Here is a 22,717-nt window from a genome sequence, read left to right on the forward strand (position 1 = left end):
CATTTGTCAAGAGAAAAACAGTTAACATTTCGCGCTGAAGATCTTAGGAGTCATATGGATTTGAAATATTAACTTTATTTCTCTCTCCGCGGTGCTGCCAGACATGCAGAGTTCATCCAGCATTCTCTGTTTTTGTTCACCATCGTCCATTATCAGGGAGCCCAGCACAAAGGACAACGCGGAAATATTTGTTGCCATCTTCAGCTAGAAGTGCTGAGTGGATGATCTGTCTTGGCCTTCTCCTGAGGTCCCCGGCATCACAGATGCCAATTTGATTCACTTGATATCAACAAACAGCTAAAAGCCCTGGATACCATCAGCAAAGTACTGAAGACCTGTGCTCCAGAACTACCCACACCCCTTGCCAAGCTGTTCCAATTTAGCTAAAAAAACTGAGGACCATCGATTTGGAAAGTACTGTTGAAGGAACCTTGGTGAGTTGCTGCAGTACATCTTGTAGATAGTACACACTGCTGCCACTGTGCAACCGTGATGGAGGAAATGAATATTTAAGATGATGGTGAATGGGCAGCTTTGTCCTCAATGTCAAACTTAAAGGGTGTTGTTGGAGCGGCACACATCCAGAAAAATGGAGCGTATTTCACCACACTCCCGACTAGTATCATGTAGATGGTGGACAGGCTTTGGAATGGTGGACAGGCTTTGGAAGAGTCAGGAAGTGAGTTACTTGCCACAGAACTCCCAGCCTTTGGCCTGCTCATGTAGCCACAATATTTACATGGCTTGTCCAGCTGAGTTTCTGGTCAATGGTAACTCACAGGATGTTGATGATGGGAGATACAATGATGGTAATGCCATTGAATGTCAAGAGAAGATGGTTATATTCTCTCTTGTTGGAAATAGTCATTCCCTGGCAATTGTGTAGCACAAATGTTATTTGCCACTTAGCCCAAGTCTGGATGTTTTCCTGTTCTTGCTGTTTATGGACATAGCTTCAGTATCCGAGGATTATGCACATGTGAAGCAAGGAACTAGATCAGAGAGGAGATCAGAAAAATATTTCAAAAAGGGAATTATTCCTTAAATCGATAAGCAGGAATTCCACCAAAAAGGCATAACTTTTGCTTTGGTGCAACTTTAATAATGAGGGGTTCAAAATGCTTCATATAATAAATTAGTCTTTTAAAATGCAGTGATCGTTATGTAGGCAAACAAACAATTATGCGTAATTCAAGTCTGTTAACAAAAGTCAACATAAATAATATAGATATATAGGGCGGGATTTACCAGCTGTTCATGCCAGCAGGAAATTCAGATCCCACACCGGTTTCCCAGCAATGAAGGATGCAGTCAAGGGAAAATTCCGCTGACAACGGCGAGACTGGACACTTGCTGCCTCCGACACAGAAAAACACGCAGCGGAGACTCAGTAAATCCTGGCACCAAACAGTTTGCGATGCAACCGTCCCGTTCACGAAATCGGGATCCCACCACAGCAGTGCGAAACCAATTATTACTACTTACCACTTCCATATAATTAAAAAGGAGCCAACCCATTTCCAACTGCCTCCCCAGCAAGTGCTCACGCTCGCTCCATTTAGTACTCCTTTTTAAAAACGCCGGATCCCGCCGCCACTTACCCAGAGGACGCGGCCACCCATCAGGCCAGGGAGGGACCCGAGAGGGAGGCCCGTGAGGCCCAGGGTGAACAGGCATCGATGGTCGCTTGAACAAATGAAGGACAGCGCATGTCGCAGAAGGCTCCACCTCAACAAAGGAGACGGTGCAAGTTCTGTGCCATGTCCTCGCAGTCCTCATGGTGGGAGGACGACACCTGGCTCCCGGTGGTCATCAAGGTCATTGCAGCCCTGAGCTTTTACGCCCCTGGATCATTCCAGGGCTCAAGCACGACCCGTGTGGCATCCCGCAGGTCACAGCCCACAGGTGCATCCGATGCCTGGTTTGCCCGGGCTGAAAACTAGATCAACTTTGACATGGACCAAGCCCAACAGGATGCCTGGGCAAAAGGAATCCCGGGTAGCAGGATTCTCAGCCATCACCAAGATGCACCAGGTACAGGGGCTGAGAGACTGCACGCATGTCACCTTGCATTCACTGGGTCATCAGGGAGTGCCCTACATTAACAGGAAGGGGTTCCAATCCCTAAACATTCAGCTCGTGTTTGACCACCACATGAAGATCATGCATGTTTGTGCATGGCAGCTACATCCTGGGGCATTCAGACATTCTCAAAGGACGACGTAGAGGATGATGAGGAGGCCTCGGACCAGCAAGGACTGGAGGACGAACCTGGGGAGGAACCAGAGGACCAGCCGGAGGCTGCAGCGACGGGAGTCCGGCAAGCCCGGAGGCCCTCATAAATGTCTGCTTCACTTAGGATGTGGCCCAGTACGTCATCGATACCTTACACCACCCCCCCAGGCCCCCATTTCCTACCCTCCCAGAACTGTCACATCACTCCAGGATGCTGGGACAGTGTCGGCACCATCAGCAGGTCATGTAGAGGGTAGGAGGATGATGATAACCCACAGAGCTGAGCGCCAGTGCTCCTCAATCTAGGTCAGTCTGACCCCTGCCTGTCTGTTCAGTGCCCCTCCCTGGGCACACCCATCACCTGCACACAGTGTGCCCAGGGAGAGAGAGATGCCTGGAGAGATGGGCAATAGGTTCGGTGGTCGGGTCGCATTGTGGAAGAAAAAGAGAGAGGTGCCATACTGCTTGTGGTCAAGGGTTTTCTTAATCTGTCACAGGTGTCCAACAATTCCCCACTCTTCCGATGGTACCCCGCCCCCACCCACCCCCCAATGCACATCTGCGGTGGAGGCAGCCAGCTGCTTACCACAGCCCATGGCCGAAGGACATCCTCTGCGTCCGGGGACCCTGGCTTAGTTGTCGACGGCACATGCACAGCCATGCTGCCCTGTCCCATCTGCTAACCTCCATACGCAGCCTCATCAGAGGGGCAGAAACTGGGGGAGCTGGTGGTCACCATACCCACTCCATGGGTCAGGTACATGTTGGCATCCAGCACCCTCTCCTTCCACTCGGTGCCCATAGGGCTCCGGGGTTCACTTTGGAACGGAGAGACAGCTGGTTCGAGTCACGACACCCTGCGTCATCTGGCTCTGCCAGCCCAGGCGGTACCCCGATGTCTGCACCATGGTGTCGACGCCCTCGGTGATGCTCCTCAGTGACTGCGAATGGGATAAGCTCAGCCATTTCCATGTGAGAGCAGGACATATCGCACAGCACCTCATCAAGGTCATCCTGGTACTCGGTCACATCCCCATCTCGACACCATGGCTACGAGCCGACGAGCCGAGTAGCGTTGGCTGTGCAGGTGTTGTTTTAAGTGTTGCTCGACCTTATTAGCGGGGGGAGCTGGCGAGCCCCATCCCAGCGAATCGGCTGGTGAGCCTTCCATTTGCGTTGAGAATCCTGTGGGGCCACGTGAAGTGGATCAATTAACGTTGAATAGCGTTCCTGGCCTCGCTGAGCACCGGGAGTTCACGGCAGTTCCTGCTCGCTACCACACTTAGAAATCTTTCTGGAGAATTGCGCCCAAAATGTTTTATATAAACTTCATGCACAAGGCAAATCACAAATCCTATTTTCCAGCTTTGCTCATTGTAAAAAAATACTTGAAAATTATTTTAAAAATCTAGTTATTCCATATAGGTGAAAGCTAAAATATATGCCACACATTACACAGTCGGAAGTTATGGGTAACATGTTGGAGGCTCTGGGTAGACAGGAGTGAGGATTGAACTGGGGCAGATCGGTGCATTCTAGAATAAGTTAATGAAGCTTCCCAATTAAAGTTTGAAACAAAATCTCAAATTTCAATCACAAGGTAACTCACTTCTAGCTGCACAGCATGTACTGAACCATATTCTTGCGACTATTAAAAATACAATGGAAGTTGTACAAATGGACATTTGAATAAGGGGGATCTTCATGCAAGGGCAATTTTTTTTTAAAAGCGATTGCTTCCAAAGATACAACAGAGACTGGGATATCGGACTCATCCCATTTACTGTACATTGACCATTTTTGAAAATAAAGCCACTAAAAATCCTGTAAAATTGTATTTACCTACCTTGGGCTTCAGAGGTTTTATGATGGAAATATCAGTTCCTTCAGCTCTCTGCCTACTGGAGTCAAAGGCTTTTCTTCTCTTGTGAGCACTTTTTTGGCAAATGGGTTCATGCTTTACCTGCAAAAAAAATTTTAAACCAATCTCAACTTGTGTTAGAACGCAGCAGTATCTGATTTGAAATTACAGTTAATCTACAAAAATAAATTACATTTCATTGGTTCTGAAGAGGGCTATTTGGGCTTCATTAGATGAAGGATTACACTGAAGCCAGTTTAAAAACTTTAGTAAACTTTAATTCCATTATACTGGGAGAAGGTACAGAATTACACAGTTCCGACTGCGGAAAAACAAACTGCTACGTGTAATAGTAAAAGAACACAATTTTGTCTCTGAAGAGGCCATTTTGTTCCCTCAACCTGCACCTTCCCTGAAGCCAATCCGAAAAGCAACCCTTTGTTCCTTCCCCCCTCCCGGCCCTCCTACCGTCTTCCTCACTCCCTCCCTCCCACCCCACCATGTCGCCCCCTCCTCGTCACCCCCCCAAAGCATTCCCCTCCCGGTTTCTGTATCTCCCTCCCCCCCGGCCAGACGCTCCCTCCCTACCGGGAGGGGTGCCGCAGCCCCCCTTACTGCCTCCGCTAGCTATCCCTGCCAGTATGGTGGTCCCCCTGTCAGTCACTCCCTCGGCCTATGCCTCACCCGCATTCCGCTGCCCTCAAGCTTCCCTATCTTTCTGATCAAAGCGAGGCAGCAGTGCCACGCAAACCTTTCATGTGTCCAAGAGATTTAATTTTTTCTCTTTCCACCTCTGCTTCGCCTTCATTGCTGCCTCGCCTACCCCTTGTCCAGGCCATTTGACCAGACAAATTCATCATCCTCCGCCGGGGTGTTGAAATAACGTTCCTGATTCTGGAACATGACTCTGGCTGGGAACAGCATTCCGAATCTTACCCCTTTGTACAGGGCCAATTTTGCCCGGTTAAATTTGACCCTGCATTTTGCCAAGTCCGCCCCAATGTCCTGATAGACCGGAATTCCATGTCCTTCCCAGCTACTCGCCTTGGTCTGTCCTGCCCACCTCAGAATCCTCTTCCGATCCTGATATCGATGTAGTTTTGTGATGATCGCCCTTGGTTGTTACCCCGCCTTGGGTTTCGGCCGAATCGACCTGTGTCGATCTCCGGGTGGTTGGGGAAGCGATCTCTCCCGACTGCTTCGCCCAGCATTTGGGTGATGTAGTTCATCTGGTTCCTGCCCTTGATCCCCTCTGGCAGGCCTACAATTCGAATATTCTGCCATCGGAACCTATTCTCTTGGCTTTCCCCTTCAAGCTCCCCTGGGCTGCCATCAACCTTTTGACTTGTTACTCTGGTCTGTTGACACCTTCACCAGCTCCTGGATCTTTTTTCTTGCGCTTCTACCTCCTTCCCCAATCCATCAACCACTTTTGCATGGGGACCATCACCTTTGTAACCACCACCTGAATTTCTACCCTTATCGCTTCTGTCATAGTGGCCAGGAATGCCTTCCATCCATCTCCAGGGGGGGGGGGGGGGGGGGGGAGGAGATACGCTGATGCTCGGGTCATCGGTCTTCCTCTCTTGGGTGGCCAGAGCCCCCTTGTGGGTCTGCCGGCTCATCCGCCTGCTGCTTGTGTCCCTTTCCTCTGCTCCTGCAGTCCCTTTGGCCTCTCAACCTCCCGTTCGTTGGCATGCTGGCTCTATTCCTTTCCTTTCTCGATGTAGGGAGAGTTTCTGTCGAATTTTCAGGCAAAATTTGCCTAAAAGTGCCTATTTGGTTATAGTCTAGAGGAGAGCCACCTGATGTGCGTCTACTCAACACATCACCGTTACTGGAAGGTTTCTCCAAGCTTGACTAAAATATAAAACATTAACCTGTTGGAAGTATTTTCCCCAGAATAGGTTTAAATTGTGCATTACAGCTTTGGTGCTTTTTGAGTGCTATAGTAAGAGTTTGGTGACCGAGGGAGTATAAGGCTTCATTTTTATCTAAAGTTTAGTCTTTCTTTTATTTAGTTAATTAACTTAAAAGTTGCTGTTTGGTTTAGAAGAAGGTGAATTTTCAATCAGCTTTAAACAGGCATCTACTTCTAGGCACTTGCAGCTGGAGCTTGTTAATTAGTTAATTGGATTAGGCCAGTTTTCAGAGGCTAGATTCACAGTATAAAAGTGATCCCCTACAGTGCAGACTTTGTTTGCACTGAGTGCTGAATTTGGTGCTTTGAGTGCTATAGTAAGAGTTTGGTGACCGAGGGAGTGCTGAATTTGGTGCTTTTGGAGTACTATAGTAAGAGTTTGGTGACCGAGGGAGTGCTGAATTTGGTGCTTTTTGAGTACTATAGTAAGAGTTTGGTGACCGAGGGAGTTAGGTGAGGAGGGAGTGAGGTGCTCCTTTCATTTTGTTTCCGACATTTCCGCAAAGAGTGCGAAGAGAGCCAGGTGTTTACAGAAAGTGTAGCTGACTGGGAGCAGAGTCGGAGGGCGGAGATCTAGTTAGTCCACACGGCAGCTATATTCTGTCAGGTAAGAGGGGATGGAGGCTAGGCCAGTTGCATGCTCCTCCTGTAGGATGTGGGTGGTGAGAGATACGACTGGTGTCCCCGCTGACTATACCTGCGGGAAGTGCACCCAACTTCAGCTCCTCAAAGACCGCGTGAGGGAACTGAAGCTGAAGCTGGATGAACTTTGGATCATCTGGGAGGCAGAGGGGGTGATTGAGAAGAGTTACAGGGAGGTAACCACACCCAAGGTACAGGACAAGAATAGCTGGGTTACAGTCAGGGGGAAAAAAAACAAACAGGCAGACAGTGCAGGGATCCCTCGTGGCCGTTCCCCTTCAAAACAAGTATACCGTTTTGGATACTGTTGGAGGGGATGACCTACCGGGGGAAGGCCCTAGCGGCCAGGTCTCTGGCACTGAGTCTGGCTCTGGGGCTCAGAAGGGAAGGGGGGGGGAGAATAGAAAAGCAATAGTTGTAGGAGATTCAATGGTTAGGGGAATAGATAGGAGATTCTGTGGTCGCGAGCGAGACTCCCGGAAGGTATGTTGCCTCCCAGGTGCCAGGGATGTCTCGGATCGTGTCTTCAGGATCCTTAAGGGGGAGGGGGAGCAGCCAGAAGTCGTGGTGCACATTGGTACCAACGACATAGGTAGGAAAAGGGGTGTGGAGGTAATAAACAAGTTTAGGGAGTTGGGCTGGAAGTTAAAAGCCAGGACAGACAGAGTTGTCATCTCTGGTTTGTTGCCGGTGCCACGTGATAGCGAGGCTAGGAATAGGGAGAGAGTGCAGTTGAACACGTGGCTGCAGGAATGGTGTAGGAGGGAGGGCTTCAGGTATTTGGATAATTGGAGCGCATTCTGGGGAAGGTGGGACCTGTACAAGCATCTGAACCAGAGGGGCACCAATATCCTGGGAGGGAGGTTTTCTAGTACTCTTCGGGAGGGTTTAAACTAATTTGGCAGGGGAATGGGAACCGGATTTGTAGTCCAGCAACTAAGGAAGCCGATATTCAGGACGCCAAAGCGTGTAATGAGGCAGTGGGGAAGGGAACACTGACAAAGGAGAGTACTTGCAGGCACGGAGATGCGTTGAAGTGTGCATACTTCAACGCAAGAATCATCAGGAATAAGGTGGGTGAACTTAAGGCATGGATCGGTACTTGGGACTACGATGTGGTGGCCATCACGGAAACTTGGATAGAAGAGGGGCAGAAATGGTTGTTGGAGGTCCCTGGTTATAGATGTTTCAGTAAGATTAGGGAGGGTGGTAAAAGAGGTGGGGGGGTGGCATTATTAATTAGAGATAGTATAACAGCTGCAGAAAGGCAGTTCGAGGAGTATCACCCTATTGAGGTAGTATGGGTTGAAGTCAGAAATAGGAAAGGAGCAGTCACCTTGTTAGGAGTTTTCTATAGGCCCCCCAATAGTAGCAGAGATGTGGAGGAACAGATTTTGGAAAGGTGCAGAAGTCATAGGGTAGTAGCCATGGGCGACTTTAACTTCCCAAATATTGAGTGGAAACTCTTTAGATCAAATAGTTTGGATGGGGTGGTGTTTGTGCAGTGTGTCCAGGAAGCTTTTCTAACACAGTATATAGATTGTCCGACCAGAGGAGGGGCAATATTGGATTTAGTACTTGGTAATGAACCAGGGCAAGTGATAGATTTGTTAGTGAGGGAGCATTTTGGAGATAGTGACCACAATTCTGTGACTTTCACTTTAGTAATGGAGAGGGATAGGTACGTGCAACAGGGCAAGGTTTACAATTGGGGGAAGGGTAAATACGATGTTGTCAGAAAAGAATTGAAGTGCATAAGTTGGGAACATAGGCTGTCAGGGAAGGAGGCTGTCAGGGAAGGACACAAGTGAAATGTGGAACTTGTTCAAGGAACAGGTGCTACGTGTCCTTGATATGTATGTCCCTGTCAGGCAGGGAAGAGATGGTCGAGTGAGGGAACCATGGTTGACAAGAGAGGTTGAATGTCTTGTTAAGAGGAAAAAGGAGACTTATGTAAGGCTGAGGAAACAAGGTTCAGACAGGGCATTGGAGGGATACAAGATAGCCAGGAGGGAACTGAAGAAAGGGATTAGGAGAGCGAAGAGAGGGCAAGAACAATCTTTGGCGGGTAGGATCAAGGAAAACCCCAAGGCCTGTTACACATATGAAATATGAGAATGACTAGAGCGAGGGTAGGTCCGATCAAGGACAGTAGCGGGAGATTGTGTATTGAGTCTGAAGAGATAGGAGAGGTCTTGAACGAGTACTTTTCTTCTGTATTTACAAATGAGAGGGGCGATATTGTTGGAGAGGACAGTGTGAAACAGATTGGTAAGCTCGAGGAAATACTTGTTAGGAAGGAAGATGTGTTGGGCATTTTGAAAAACTTGAGGATAGAAAAGTCCCCTGGGCCTGACGGAACATATCCAAGGATTCTATGGGAAGCAAGAGATGAAATTGCAGAGCCGTTGGCAATGATCTTTTCGTCCTCACTGTCAACAGGGGTGGTACCAGGGGATTGGAGAGTGGCGAATGTCGTGCCCCTGTTCAAAAAAGGGACTAGGGATAACCCTGGGAATTACAGGCCAGTTAGTTTTACTTCGGTGGTAGGCAAAGTAATGGAAAGGGTACTGAAGGATAGGATTTCTGAGCATCTGGAAAGACACTTCTTGATTAGGGATAGTCAGCACGGATTTGTGAGGGGTAGGTCTTGCCTTACAAGTCTTATTGAATTCTTTGAGGTGACCAAGCATGTGGATGAAGGTAAAGCAGTGGCTGTAGTGTACATGGATTTTAGTAAGGCATTTGATAAGGTTCCCCATGGTAGGCTTATGCAGAAAGTAAAGAGGCATGGTAAGGAGGCATGGGATAGTGGGAAATTTGGCCAGTTGGATAACGAACTGGCTAACCGATAGAAGTCAGAGTGGTGGTGGATGGCAAATATTCAGCCTGGATCCCAGTTACCAGTAGCGTACCGCAGGGATCAGTTCTGGGTCCTCTGCTGTTTGTGATTTTCATTAATGACTTGGATGAGGGAGTTGAAGGGTGGGTCAGTAAAGTTGCAGACGATACGAAGATTGGTGGAGTTGTGGATAGTAAGGAGGGCTGTTGTCGGCTGCAAAGGGACATAGATAGGATGCAGAGCTGGGCTAAGTGGCAGATGGAGTTTAACCCTGAAAAGTGTGAGGTTGTCCATTTTGGAAGGACAAATATGAATGCGGGATACAGGGTTAACGGTAGAGTTCTTGGCAATGTGGAGGAGCAGAGAGATCTTGGGGTCTATGTTCATACATCTTTGAAAGTTGCCACTCAAGTGGATAGAGCTGTGAAGAAGGCCTATGGTGTGCTCGCGTTCATTAACAGAGGGATTGAATTTAAGAGCCGTGAGGTGATGATGCAGCTATACAAAACTTTGGTAAGGCCACATTTGGAGTACGGTGTACAGTTCTGGTCGCCTCATTTTAGGAAGGATGTGGAAGCTCTGGAAAAGGTGCAAAGAAGATTTACCAGGATGTTGCCTGGAATGGAGAGTAGGTCTTACGAGCAAAGGTTGAGGGTGCTAGGCCTTTTCTCATTAGAACGGAGAAGGATGAGGGGCGACTTGATAGAGGTTTATAAGATGATCAGGGGAATAGATAGAGTAGACAGTCAGAGACTTTTTCCCCGGGTGGAACAAACCATTACAAGGGGACATAAATTTAAGGTGAAAGGTGGAAGATATAGGAGGGATATCAGAGGTAGGTTCTTTACCCAGAGAGTAGTGGGGGCATGGAATGCACTGCCTGTGGAAGTAGTTGAGTCGGAAACATTAGGGACCTTCAAGCAGCTATTGGATAGGTACATGGATTACGGTAAAATGATATAGTGTAGATTTATTTGTTCGAAGGGCAGCACGGTAGCATTGTGGATAGCACAATTGCTTCACAGCTCCAGGGTCCCAGGTTCGATTCCGGCTTGGGTCACTCTGTGCGGAGTCTGCATGTCCTCCCCGTGTCTGTGGGTTTCCTCCGGGTGCTCCGGTTTCCGCCCACAGTCCAAAGATGTGCAGGTTAGGTGAATTGGCCAATGATAAATTGCCCTTAATGTCCAAAATTGCCCTTGGTATTTGGTAGAGGTGTTGAGTTTGGGTAGGGTGCTCTTTCCAAGAGCTGGTGCAGACTCAAAGGGCCGAATGGCCTCCTTCTGCACTGCAAATTCAATGATAATCTATGATTAATCTAGGACAAAGGTTCGGCACAACATCGTGGGCCGAAGGGCCTGTTCTGTGCTGTATTTTCTATGCTCTATGTTCTATTACGTGGTTCTGATCCAGTTCAACATTTGTTTTATCATGCTCCTGTGAAGCACCTTGGGATGTTTTATTAATATTAAAGGCACTAAAGACGAGTTGTTGATGAATGTCCCTTCTATTAATCGTGACATCCATTTGTTAGTCCTGAATAAAAAAAAAACCTCAACATCTCTGGGAAATATAACGGAAGTTGGGGAATGGAAAAGAGAGAAAGTTCATCTGATACCATTCACTTACCCGCACTGCTGGCAAAAAAGTTCTTCCACAAGTTCTGCAAGGTGCCAGATTACCTTCAGTTGCCACACCTTCAAGAACAGAATATCAAAATAAAAATATATTTAATGTTTATTCATTTACAGACATACCCACAATGCATTTGATAGCTGTTGTCCTCCAAAAAACATATTCATGGATGGCGGTATTTTCCAAGATATCAAACACCAACTTTAAAGTTTATGATCCCACCCACGCTTTGTTTCATGGCAGCGGGACGGGAAGAATGGCTGGAATTTTCCAGCCCTTTGTACATTACTTGTATTTTTGACCCGATCTACTTTTTGTGGGATTTCCCATGCAGTTCATGTTGAACTGGACAAGTAATTTCCAACTCTCTTACAAGCCCAAAAATACACATGCTGAACCGAGGTTATTACATTTTACTACAGTACAGCAAAGTCCTACTTGTGTTTTAGGAGTACGTACTTATCATAGATTCCCAGTCTTCATCGGGCATTTTAAAAATTGCTACTGAATCTTTGAAGCAACGATGGAATTTTTATCATGCAACAATGCTATGTTTATTTTTCATATTTTAATCTTAATTCCTTGTACATGAACCAATGTTTACTTTGCTTTCTGTAAAAATTATTAAAAAAGCAAATTGTAATCCATACATTTTGTTTCCTGCTTTGCTGTCTGTGGCAATTCTGAAGTGTGATTGGCTACTCAACCTGCTTGATAACATCACTGTTCCTTTATGCCAACCAGAACAGCAATAATTGGCAGCAGATTGAAAGCCACATCGGAATATGGGTAATCGATGTTCTAATCCCACTATTCCTTGGTCAGCTTTCTCAGGGGGTCAGCTGTTTTTTTTTTTTTTTTTTTACTGACTGCAAAATCCAAACCACCGATTTTGAGACATACCAAAATGCTTTTGTAAAGAGGTGTGTTCACAGATGACAGTTGAGGAATATTCATTTTGGTATGGTTTCTTAACCTTTCATACAAAACAGCCAGAAAATCTCACCAATCCACCTACCCTGCACATCTTTTGGGTTGTGGGGGGGAAAGAGACCCACGCAGACACGGGGAGAATGTGGGACTCTCACGGACTCCAACTCTAATCTGAGGTTTCTCCAAGATTTTTTGAAATACATTGATTATAGTTGGTACCTTTCTCCTTCGATTTAATTTCTGTAGAATGTAAAATCCAATAGGCCAACTGGCACATTTAATATTACTGCAAAATGGGGTTTAGTTATGGAGCAATACAAAATGCGCACTCTGACAACGGCAAGCCACCGCCTGTTTGGGATTTGACTTTCAGTAGCTATAATATAACCAAAGCATAATTGCAACCAGTGCAAATCTAAAATATCCACAAAGTCAACTAAACGGTCTTTTAAAATAAAAAAGCATGGGGACAATTCAGACAAACTAGGTAGTACGTGTGCATGAATTTAGGTGTGCAGGCACAGATTGGTTTCCCGAATCGAGAGCTGTGCAACAAACGCAATTATGGCAGTTTATTGCTCGCTCATATCACCCAAAAATAATGTTAAACTGACAGGAGCAGTAGTACTGTCAGAATTATAGATAAACAACAACTACTTAAAAATAACAGCAAACATGGGTGGGCAGCAGTGACACAGCTGCTTCATGGTGCCAAGGACCCGGGTTCGATCTGGGCCCCGGGTCAGTGTCCGTGTGGAGTTTGCACATTTTCCCCGTGTCTGTGTGGGTCTCACCCACACAACCCAAAAGATGTGCAAGATAGGTGGATTGGCAATGTTAAATTGCCCCTTAATAAAAAACAGGAAACATCCCATACAAGACAGAGAAAATAAAAGGGCTAAAGGCTAAATAATTGTTAATTTATGTATAGACATTTATGGACTAAATTTTAACCCCTCTATTCAACTGCTAGGAAAGCATTTAGGTGAAGGATTAAACAATTGGAAATGGTGATTCTCCTTCCAACTGCCAAAATATTAATGACAGCATTGGGGTTGACAAGTCTCTTGATGCAAAAGGAGAAAGGCTCATTAATATATGTAAATCAGTGTTCTATGATGCAATTAGGACACAATGCAATTTTTAACCAGTGCTGCATAGGTTTCACACACACACACACACACTGACAAATCAATAGTGGCACCTGGCAGGACTTTGCCCTGACTCATCAGTATAATGAATGCAATGAGACCTGGATGTGATTAAAGCTGCAACATTCATTAGGTACTTCTTCATTTCATTGTCAGCTATGATTCAGTACAAATGTAGCCATCAGGACATCGACCAAACTAGAAGCCTTTTCAATCACAAAGGCTCCAACCCATCAACATCTAACACACAAACTACTACAAAAATAGGCTAAAAACATGGCACATGTTAAGATTTTATCAGATTAGGACAAACACAAATACACTCTAACAGTATTAATTCTAACATTACATTCATCATTGGTGGAAAACAAGTGGGAAGGAAAGCTTTTAAAACCATGACAACGTAGAAATCTATTTAGTAGAATTGGACTCAGATTGTAATAGAATTAGGTATGAACATAGAACGATACAGCGCAGTACAGGCCCTTCGGCCCCGTGCTTAAGTTTTAAACACAGGGGCAGCATGTGGCACAGTGGTTAGCACTGGGACTGCAGCACTGAGGACCCAAATTCGAATCCCAGCCCTGGGTCACTGTCCGTGTGAAGTGTCCACATTCTCCACGTGTCTGCGTAGGTTTCACCCCCACAACCCAAAGACGTGTAGGTTAGGTGGATCGGCCACACTAAATTGCCCCTAGAATTGGGGAAAAAAATTGGGCACTCTAATTTTTTTTAAAGTTTTAAACACGAACAGAAAATGCCGGAAAAAAACTCAGGGGGCAGGATTCTCCCATTTGGCGGAAGAGTGTCCACTCCGTCGGAAGCACTGTCGCGTTTCACGACAGCATGAACGGGGCGCGGGGAGTACTAATTCTGGCCCCTACAGGGGGCCATCACGGCGCTGGAGCGGTCCATGCTGCTCCAGTCTCCCATTCCGGTGCAAACTGTGCGCCACGCCAACGCGCGCATGCACGGTGGCCTCCTTCAATGTGCCAGCCCCAACGCAACATGGCACAGGAGTTCAGGGGCAGGCGCAGAAGACAATAGGCCCAGGCCGGCCCGCCGATCGGTGGGCGCCGATCGGTGGGCCCCGATCCCGGGCCAGGCCCCATCAGAGGCACCCCCCAGGGACAGAAGCACCCCCCAGGTTCAGAGGCCACCCCCCAGGGTCAGAGGCCACCCCCCAGGGTCAGAGGCCACCCCCCCTCCCCCATACCACCCACCCCCACCCCATACCACCCACCCCCACCCCCACCCCACACAGGCCACCCCCCGACCCTGCGCACAGAGGGCGGGATTCTCCATTCCCGCACCGGTTGGGAGAATCGCCTGGGTCGCCGAATTTTCCCGCGACGCCGGTCCAACACCCTCGCACAATTCTCCGAAGCAGCGAGAACTGCCCTGCCGAGTTCCCCACGGTGCAGGCCGGAGAATCGCCCGAGACACCCAAAATGGCGATTCTCCGGCACCCCTGCTATTCTCAGGCCCGGATGGGCCAAGCGGCCAGGCCAAAACGGCTGGTTCCCCCCGGCGCCATTCACACCTGGTCGCTGCCGGCAGGAACAGCACGGGAACGCTGGGAGGGGGGGGGGGGGGGGCCTGAAATGGGGTGTGGCCCGTGATCGGTGCCCACCGATCTTCGGGCCGTCCTCTCTGAAGGAGGACCTCCTTTCTTCCGCAGCCCCGCAAGATCCGTCTGACATCTTCTTGCGGGGCAGACTCGGAGAGGACGCCAACCCCGCATGCACGGGTGACACCAGTTATGCGGCGCCAGCCACGTCATGTATGCAGCACCGCCACCTTTACATGGCGACAAGGCCTGGCACATGTAAATGACACGGCCCCACTCCTAGCCCATTATCGGGCCCTGAATCGGTCGGGATAGGGGCCGTTTCACGCCATCATGAACCTCAACGCCGTTCACGATGGCGTGGGCACTTCGGCACGGGAGTGGAGAATCCCGCCCAGTGTTCCCACCGGCTGCGACCAGGTGTGGACGGCGCTGGCAGGACTCTGCCTCTTTAGAGCAGCTGCTCGGTCCATCCGGGCCAGAGAATCGGCAGCCTGGCCACATAGAGCGGCCAGTGACCAGCGGCGCACCAAACACAGCAGCACCAATTCTCCATGCCAGCATCGGGGCAGCATGGCACCGTTGCAGGGATTCTCAGGCCCGGCGCGGGCTGGGAGAATCCCACCCAGGAGCTCTGACAGCATCTGCGGAGAGAGAACAGAGCTAACGTTTCGAATCTGGATGACTCTCTGTCAGAGCTTTACTTAGTTGTTCGAACCATTTATAGTGTTTTTATAAAGCCAGTACCAAATTAAATGGTCCATGTAAACCTCATCGAATGAATCGGTGCAGCAAGGGCGGGGAAGAGTGAGTGCAGAGACAGAGGGAGTGAGTGCAGAGACAGAGGGAGGGCGTCATCGCAGGTAAGAGCTGCAAGCACTTTTTCCAAAAATTGAATTCACGCTTGCGGACCTAAGTTTTTTTTTTAAATGTTTAACGCATTTATATTGTAGAAAAATAAAACTCCAGCAGCGTTCGGAATATCGATAACGAACACAGGGCAACCATTGTCAAACATGACAGAAACAGATGATGAGGCTGGACTCCCGGCCTTTGCATCGCCACAGTTAGCAGTTGCGGTCTCTCTCTTTACGGCCGCATTGAGGCGGGTGAAGCAGAAAAGTTCCCGACATCCTGCACCTGATTAGCAACCGGTCCCGCTGCCATAAGACCCCCCGGTTCGGGAGCTACTCACTCACCTTCCACCACCGGCACCGCCTCCATCTTCGTCTCATTAGCAACGCAAACTGGTCCGCACACAGAAACATCGCGCAGTCTGATTGGCTGATAGCTCAACCCCGCCCCGTGGTCACATCAGCCAGGGGGCACACACTAGCCTTTTTATTCATTTCAAAGAATTACCTGTTTCTGATATATAGCTTTACAAATAAATATTTTATATATTTATCATACAAGTTAGATAATTGTTATATATTTATGTAAATGTTAAAATCATATATTCAATTATAATAATTATCATCATTACATGACATATATTTATATGTTTAACTAGATTTTAGAATAATTACATAACATAATAGCGATATAACAAATATAATAAATACAATTATAATAATTATATATTTAATTATAATATTACAAAGCATGACAAATATGTAATGACTATAATTAACAATCTTTATTCCTGTCACAAGTAGGCTTACTGTGAAAATCCCCTAGTCGCCACACTCCAGCGCGTGTTCGGGTAAACTGAGGGAGAATTCAGAACGTCCAATTCACCTAACAAGCACGTCTTTCGGGACTTGTGGGAGTAAACCGGAGCACCCGGAGGAAACCCACGCAGACAAGGGAGAAAGTGCAGACTTCGCACAGACAGCGACCCAAGCGGGAGTTGAACCCGGGTCCCTGGCGCTGTGAAGCAACAGTGCTACCCACTGTGCTACCATGCCATCCCATAATAATTGTATAACATATAAATTATTCGTTATATTTATTATTTTTATTCTATTTGTACGTTATATTTATTTATGTGCTATATATAATTATAATGTAATTTAGATATATAATTATTGTATATATGCTGTATATTTATACATTATGCAATATTAATTACATAACATATAATTATTATATAATTATAATATATTATATAACAAAAACTACATAATATATATTGTTATAAAATTATACATTATATTTATATGTTATAAAATTACATGTAACACAATAATTATATTTATATATGTGCTACATTATATGTTATGCAATAATAATTACATAGCATATATAGCAATATATAATAAATAAGACATATATGACATTTGAAATAACTATAACAAATACATTATCATATTCATTGTATAATTATTCTTATATATGGGCACTGATTCTCCCGTTTGCAGACTAAGTTCTCCTGCCAGTGGGAAAACTGGAGCTGACTAGGTGGGATTCACCCATAATAATAATCTTTATTAGTGTCACAAGTCGGTTTACATTAACACTGCAATTAAGTAATTGTGACCACTTTTAGTATTTAAAAATATGCTGGCCAGCCATCTCCAAAAAATGGGCACCCTGAACGCAGCATTCACAGACAGCCCTCCCCCACCTCCACAATGTATGACAAATATGTAATGACTATAATTAACAATCTTTATTCCTGTCACAAGTAGGCTTACTGTGAAAATCCCCTAGTCGCCACACTCCAGCGCGTGTTCGGGTAAACTGAACACGCTAACAAAGGGAGCACCCCAACCCTTCAACAAGGAGGGGCATCCTCCCCACCATTAAAATAACAGATAACCACTCCCCCCCCCCACACCCCCAACACCACACTGGCATGAGGGTGATCTGACCCATCCTCAGCAAACACCCCAGCCCCCCCTTCTGGCCCTGCAACTTGGCAGTGCCAATGGTAAACTGCCCCCCCCCCCCCCCCCACCGGTTCCCTGGGCCTGACACTCTGGCAGTGACCTCTGGCCTGGCACATTGCAGTGTTAAGGAGGTTAGTCCAGTGCCCATGTGCCTGTCTGTTACTGCAAGGCTACAGAGGGAGGGCCCATCTTGAGTCCTGGGGGTTGGGTGAGCTCAGGCTGGGGGCAAGTGGTTGACCTCGGGATGGGGGTCTCATGGCTGGGCTGCCCCTTCTACCCCTGGGAAACCTTAAGGTCGCTCTTGATTTCAGGCAGCCCTCTGCTCAAAATCTTCATTCCAGGTCACATGTTTATTATATATGTGTTATTTATTGATGATGTATGTGTTATGTTTATTATGTATGTGCTAATATATATATTACATATACAATGATTATAACAAATACATTATATTTATATAATTATATATTTGTTATATTATTGTTACAATAATGTATTTACAATTATATGTTACATATATGTGCTGTGTTATATATTTGTTATATATTTGTTTCCATTATTATAATACTTATATAACAAATATATAAAAATATATAATAAATATATAACACAGATAACACATATAACACACATATATAATAATAACAAATACATTATATTTGTTATATAATTAAATGTTATAGATATACATGCTGTACATTTTTTTAAAAAATCATTTACGAGATTTGGACATCGTTGGTTGGCCAGCATTTATTGGCCACCCCTAGTTCCCCTTCAGAAGGTGGTGGTAAGTTTCCTTCTTGAATCACTGCAGCAATATATTTCTAAGCCAGGATGGTGAGTGACTTAGAGAGGAATCTCCAGGTATTGCGATTCCCAGGTATCTGCTGCTCTAGATGATAGTTGTTGTAGGTTTGGAAGGTGCTGGCTAAGGAACATTGACGAGTTCCTGCAGTGAGTCTTGGAGATGGTGCACATGGTTGCCACTGTTCGTCGGTGGCAGAGGGATTGAATGCATGTGGAAATGGTAGCAGTCAAGCAGGATGCTGTTCAGCTTCTTGAGTGTTGTTGGAGCTGTACTCATCCAGGCAAATAGAGAGTATTCCATTACACTACTGACTTGTGCCTTGCAGATGGTGGACAGGCTGTGGTGGGTCAGGAGGTGAGTTACTTGCCGTAGGATTCCTAGCCTTTAACCTGCTTTGCTAGCCATAGTATTAATGTGGCCAGTCCAGTTCAGTTTCTGATCAATGGTAACCCCCCAGGATGTTGATTGTGGGGGATTTGGTTATGCTAATGCCATTGAATGTCAAGGGGTGATGGTTAGATCCTCTCTTTTGTTAGACTGACCCAATATTTTGTTATATAAATTATACATAATTTATATATTAGTTGGGTTTACCTGTTGCAGTTTAGTCTTTTTTTAAGTAGAACTTCAGTTTTATTTGTCACTACGCCCCTCTGATTGTGATGTCAGATTGGCAGCATTCTGCTCCTCTCTCCCTGCCCGCTCCACACCAACCCCAGCTCCGCCCCACCCCTGGCATTAATCCAGGGAAAGCACTTGCAGGATTATTAATTTCTGAGATGATTCTGGAAGGATTTGGCAAAATTGATCAAAGGAAATGATTGATTATGATGAAGGATTCAAACATCAGGCAACACAAATTAAAATTAAGAACAGCAACAGAACATTCTGAAAGTATTCAAAGTTCCAGACAGCATCTGTGAAGAAAGAAACAAGAGTTAATGGGCCACATTTTACAGAGGTGGCACGATGGCCAACTGTCCGTATTTTAAGGGATTAACCCTTATTCTGCCCTTATTTCTGGGAGAGCATGTGTCACAAGTTGGCTTATACTGCAATGAAGTTACTCTGAAAAATCCCCTAGTTGCCACACTCCGCCGCTTGTTCGGGTACACGGAGAGAGAATCCAAATGACCTAACAGCACATTTTTCGGGACTGTGGGAGGAAACTGGAGCACCCGGAAGAAACCCATACAGACACAAGGAGAACGTGCAGACTTCGCACAAACAGTGACCCAAGCTGGGAATCGAACTTGGGACCCTGGCATTGTGAAGCAACAGTGAACCACCCCCCTCTGCTTCACCAGTATGGTCTCAAGACCATCCTGCTCTCATGGTCACTAGCAAACCTCACTCCTCCCTGAGCCCTGTGGTTGAAGTATACCTTATTTTATTAAGAGTTGTTCTCCCTGGGTGACAGGTGTGATGGCAACTTTACACAAGATTCAGTATGTTAGTTGCCAACATGTTGCAGCCCCGCCCCAATTTTTCTTGAGGCTTCTCAAGGATGCGGGTCGTCCATCTGGAAATGGCGAGCAGTCAATTAGAGTGATTGAGTAGACAATTGAGAGATGTTTGTTGCACAAATTCAATTTTGTCCACGGCAAATGCTCCTCATGTTGTGTCAGCACCTCACCCAAAGCTGGCTGAAAGGTAGAAAGCCATTGATTAAACAGCAGGCATTCAAACCATTGTACAAAAGGGAAGAATCACCATAGGGAACTCATTAATTGCCACTGACGCCCTATAGTGGAAGCAGAGCTTCCAGGGAATACTGAAAGACAGGTGGGATTGTGAGCAGAGTTCATTCTGGGTCACTTTACCGTGGCAGGAAAGTTTGACAGCCGAGATCATAATAATTGAGATTGTCTCTGGACATGGAGCTACCTATTCAGGTAGGTTGGAATAGTGGGGAAGAATAGCAAGAAAGCCAGCCCAATGTTGCACAGGGACACAGAGGTACTGAATAATGGATAGGGGGTACAAGAAGGCACTATGCACAGCAGAGAGTGTACCAGCAAAGGTACAGCTGCCTTCACATATCTGAGCAGCAATGCTGTCAACAGTTGTGTTTATCGATGCAGATGGTGGCTGAATTGTACGCCCACCTAAAGGAGAACCTTAGGCCGCAAGGAATGATTGGTACCTCAACAATATCTTTACAGATATACAGATTTGGAAGGCTAAAATCTAACTTACATTCTAATGTTCACAGGAAGTCCACAGTCCATGTAAAACAATAGGCAAACTGTGGCCGAACACGCCACATTCTGAAACCAAGTGACAGATGCCACCCGAGAGAACTTCCACAGATTTCCCATTAATTCTCTCCAGACCCTTGTCACACTGTGAGCTACCTAGTCTCACTGGAACTCTGTCTCCCACACAAGGGTTTCCAATCTCTGCTCTCAAGGACAAGCCTTGGAATATTACCCCAAACAACCCTTTCTCTCGATGTCATCACCAAATATCCACCTCCAGGATTTTGACCTCTCTTTCCAGTATTCCTCTGCCTTGGATCTGCATCTTCAAGCTTCCACGCGCTCTTCCAGATAACTAGTCATGCCAAAAGAACACTATTGCTTCACAGGCCACATTAAAATGTTACCAACCTTAGATCTCTGACTTCTCGCAAGCCACCATCTCCAGCTCTGCACCTTGTAGTCCTGTCTTTACTTTCTCTGTACCTCACTCTCAACATTACTTAGTAGGCCCTGTTTTTGAACCCGATCCTCATTCCTTGACTTCACAGTCTTTCTGGAACTTTCATATGTCCTATTCCCCGTTTTCTGGGACTTTCTGTTCTTCAGACTGGAATCTGCTTTCTGCAGTCGTTCTTCATGCCCCTGTTCCAGTAGGTTCTGTGAAAAACTCCTTGCATCTGGGTTACTTTGTTCCAACTGCACAAACTGCTTTTTGTTCTCCTGTGGCCTCCCTTTTGCTGGCAATAGCCCCTTTCTTTATACCCTGTGCTTGCTTTCAGGTCATAAAACCTCATTACAATGCAAACATCTAAACAAACCCACGGACTGGGAGGCAACTTTTAAAGATGAAACTAAAACATAAAGCTATAGATTATGCCGAACAAACGTAAATACAAATATGAAAATGATTAAATTATATCTACTTCCTAACACATCTGTCAGTCAAGTGATGAATGTGCTGTATGAGAGGGCATAGACTTCATCGCATTCACCACAGATATGACCAGTCTGATGCAGACAACTATGCGGATTGCCCTCAATGGCAGGGATCCCCCAGATTCAGACTGACTGGACCCATGTGGCCATTTGGGTCTCCGTGGTGTAACCCAATGCTTTTAGCAACAGGAAGGTGTTCCGTTCGTTCTGCATGCAGCAGGTGTGTGACTGTTGCAAGTGTTTCTTGCAAGTGCACCAGGTTTCCTGGAAACTATCATATTCATTCTTCATCAGGCAAAAGGGTGAGAACCAGAGGACATTGATATAAGGTGCATGGCAAAGGTACCTAAGGTGACAGGAGGAAAAGCTTTTATATGTGTTAAGTAGTTGGGATCTGGAATGCACTGCCTGAGAGTGTGGAGAAGACAGGTTCAATCGTAGCTTTCAAAAAGAAATTGTCAAGCTCCTGAAAAAGAAAATTGTAGAGCTACTGGAAAGGGCTGGGAAGTGGGACTTACTGATTTGTTTTTGCCAAGAGCTGACATGGAGACATCAAGCCAAATAACCTTTTTCTGTGTTTTAAACCATTTCATGATTCTGTATGGCTGCTAACATCTGCACACAAGTGAACAAGAGAGGTACAGGAGAAATACAACCTTTGCCATCTCACCACAAGGGCCACAAACCTGGAAATGCAATTCCGGTGCCCCCACAATGGTACCGTGCATCTGCTCTGCAGAGAGCGGTAACACTGGAGGAGGACCATGTGAAGGAGCAACTCTGGCTTATCACAGAAGGAAGAGAATGATGAGGGTCAGCAGACTGTGCTGCATGGCCCTCGGAACTCACACAGAGGAACTGACCAGGATGGCAGGGAATCCCATCACATTCTTATTCATGGACACTTCTTCTGAGGCTCGCAGATCCTGGAGTGGACACTTTTCATGCAGGCACCTCACTCAGCATCTGTGCCATCAATAGTCCATTAACACATTTACATCCCCTGGTGTCCAGTAGTCATCAAGCAATATATTTCCAACAGCCCTAGCCACTCACATTTGGCTCAAAGTCTAGGTTTATTATGTTAAATAGAGACTCGGTAAATTGTACAATTAGTATCCCAGACAGAAAGAAGCATCATATACATA

General features: G+C 46.3%; 1 protein-coding gene across 1 annotated transcript in view; it reads right to left on the minus strand.

Moving 5' to 3' along the window:
* The window catches only part of zc2hc1a (zinc finger, C2HC-type containing 1A), a 138,839-nt gene extending 122,800 nt beyond the window's left edge, over window positions 1-16,039 (minus strand). The window contains exons 1-3 of the mRNA XM_072467505.1: window positions 15,987-16,039; window positions 11,128-11,195; window positions 4,082-4,198 (exon numbers count right to left, since the gene is read on the minus strand). Coding sequence (XP_072323606.1) covers window positions 4,082-4,198; window positions 11,128-11,195; window positions 15,987-16,011 — 210 coding nt within the window. The 5' untranslated portion in view covers window positions 16,012-16,039. The remainder of the gene's footprint in view (window positions 1-4,081; window positions 4,199-11,127; window positions 11,196-15,986) is intronic.
* Window positions 16,040-22,717: the final 6,678 nt, after the last annotated feature.

The sequence above is a fragment of the Scyliorhinus torazame genome, chromosome 11 (assembly GCF_047496885.1).
Source record: "Scyliorhinus torazame isolate Kashiwa2021f chromosome 11, sScyTor2.1, whole genome shotgun sequence".
NCBI classification, from domain to species: Eukaryota; Metazoa; Chordata; class Chondrichthyes; order Carcharhiniformes; family Scyliorhinidae; genus Scyliorhinus; species Scyliorhinus torazame.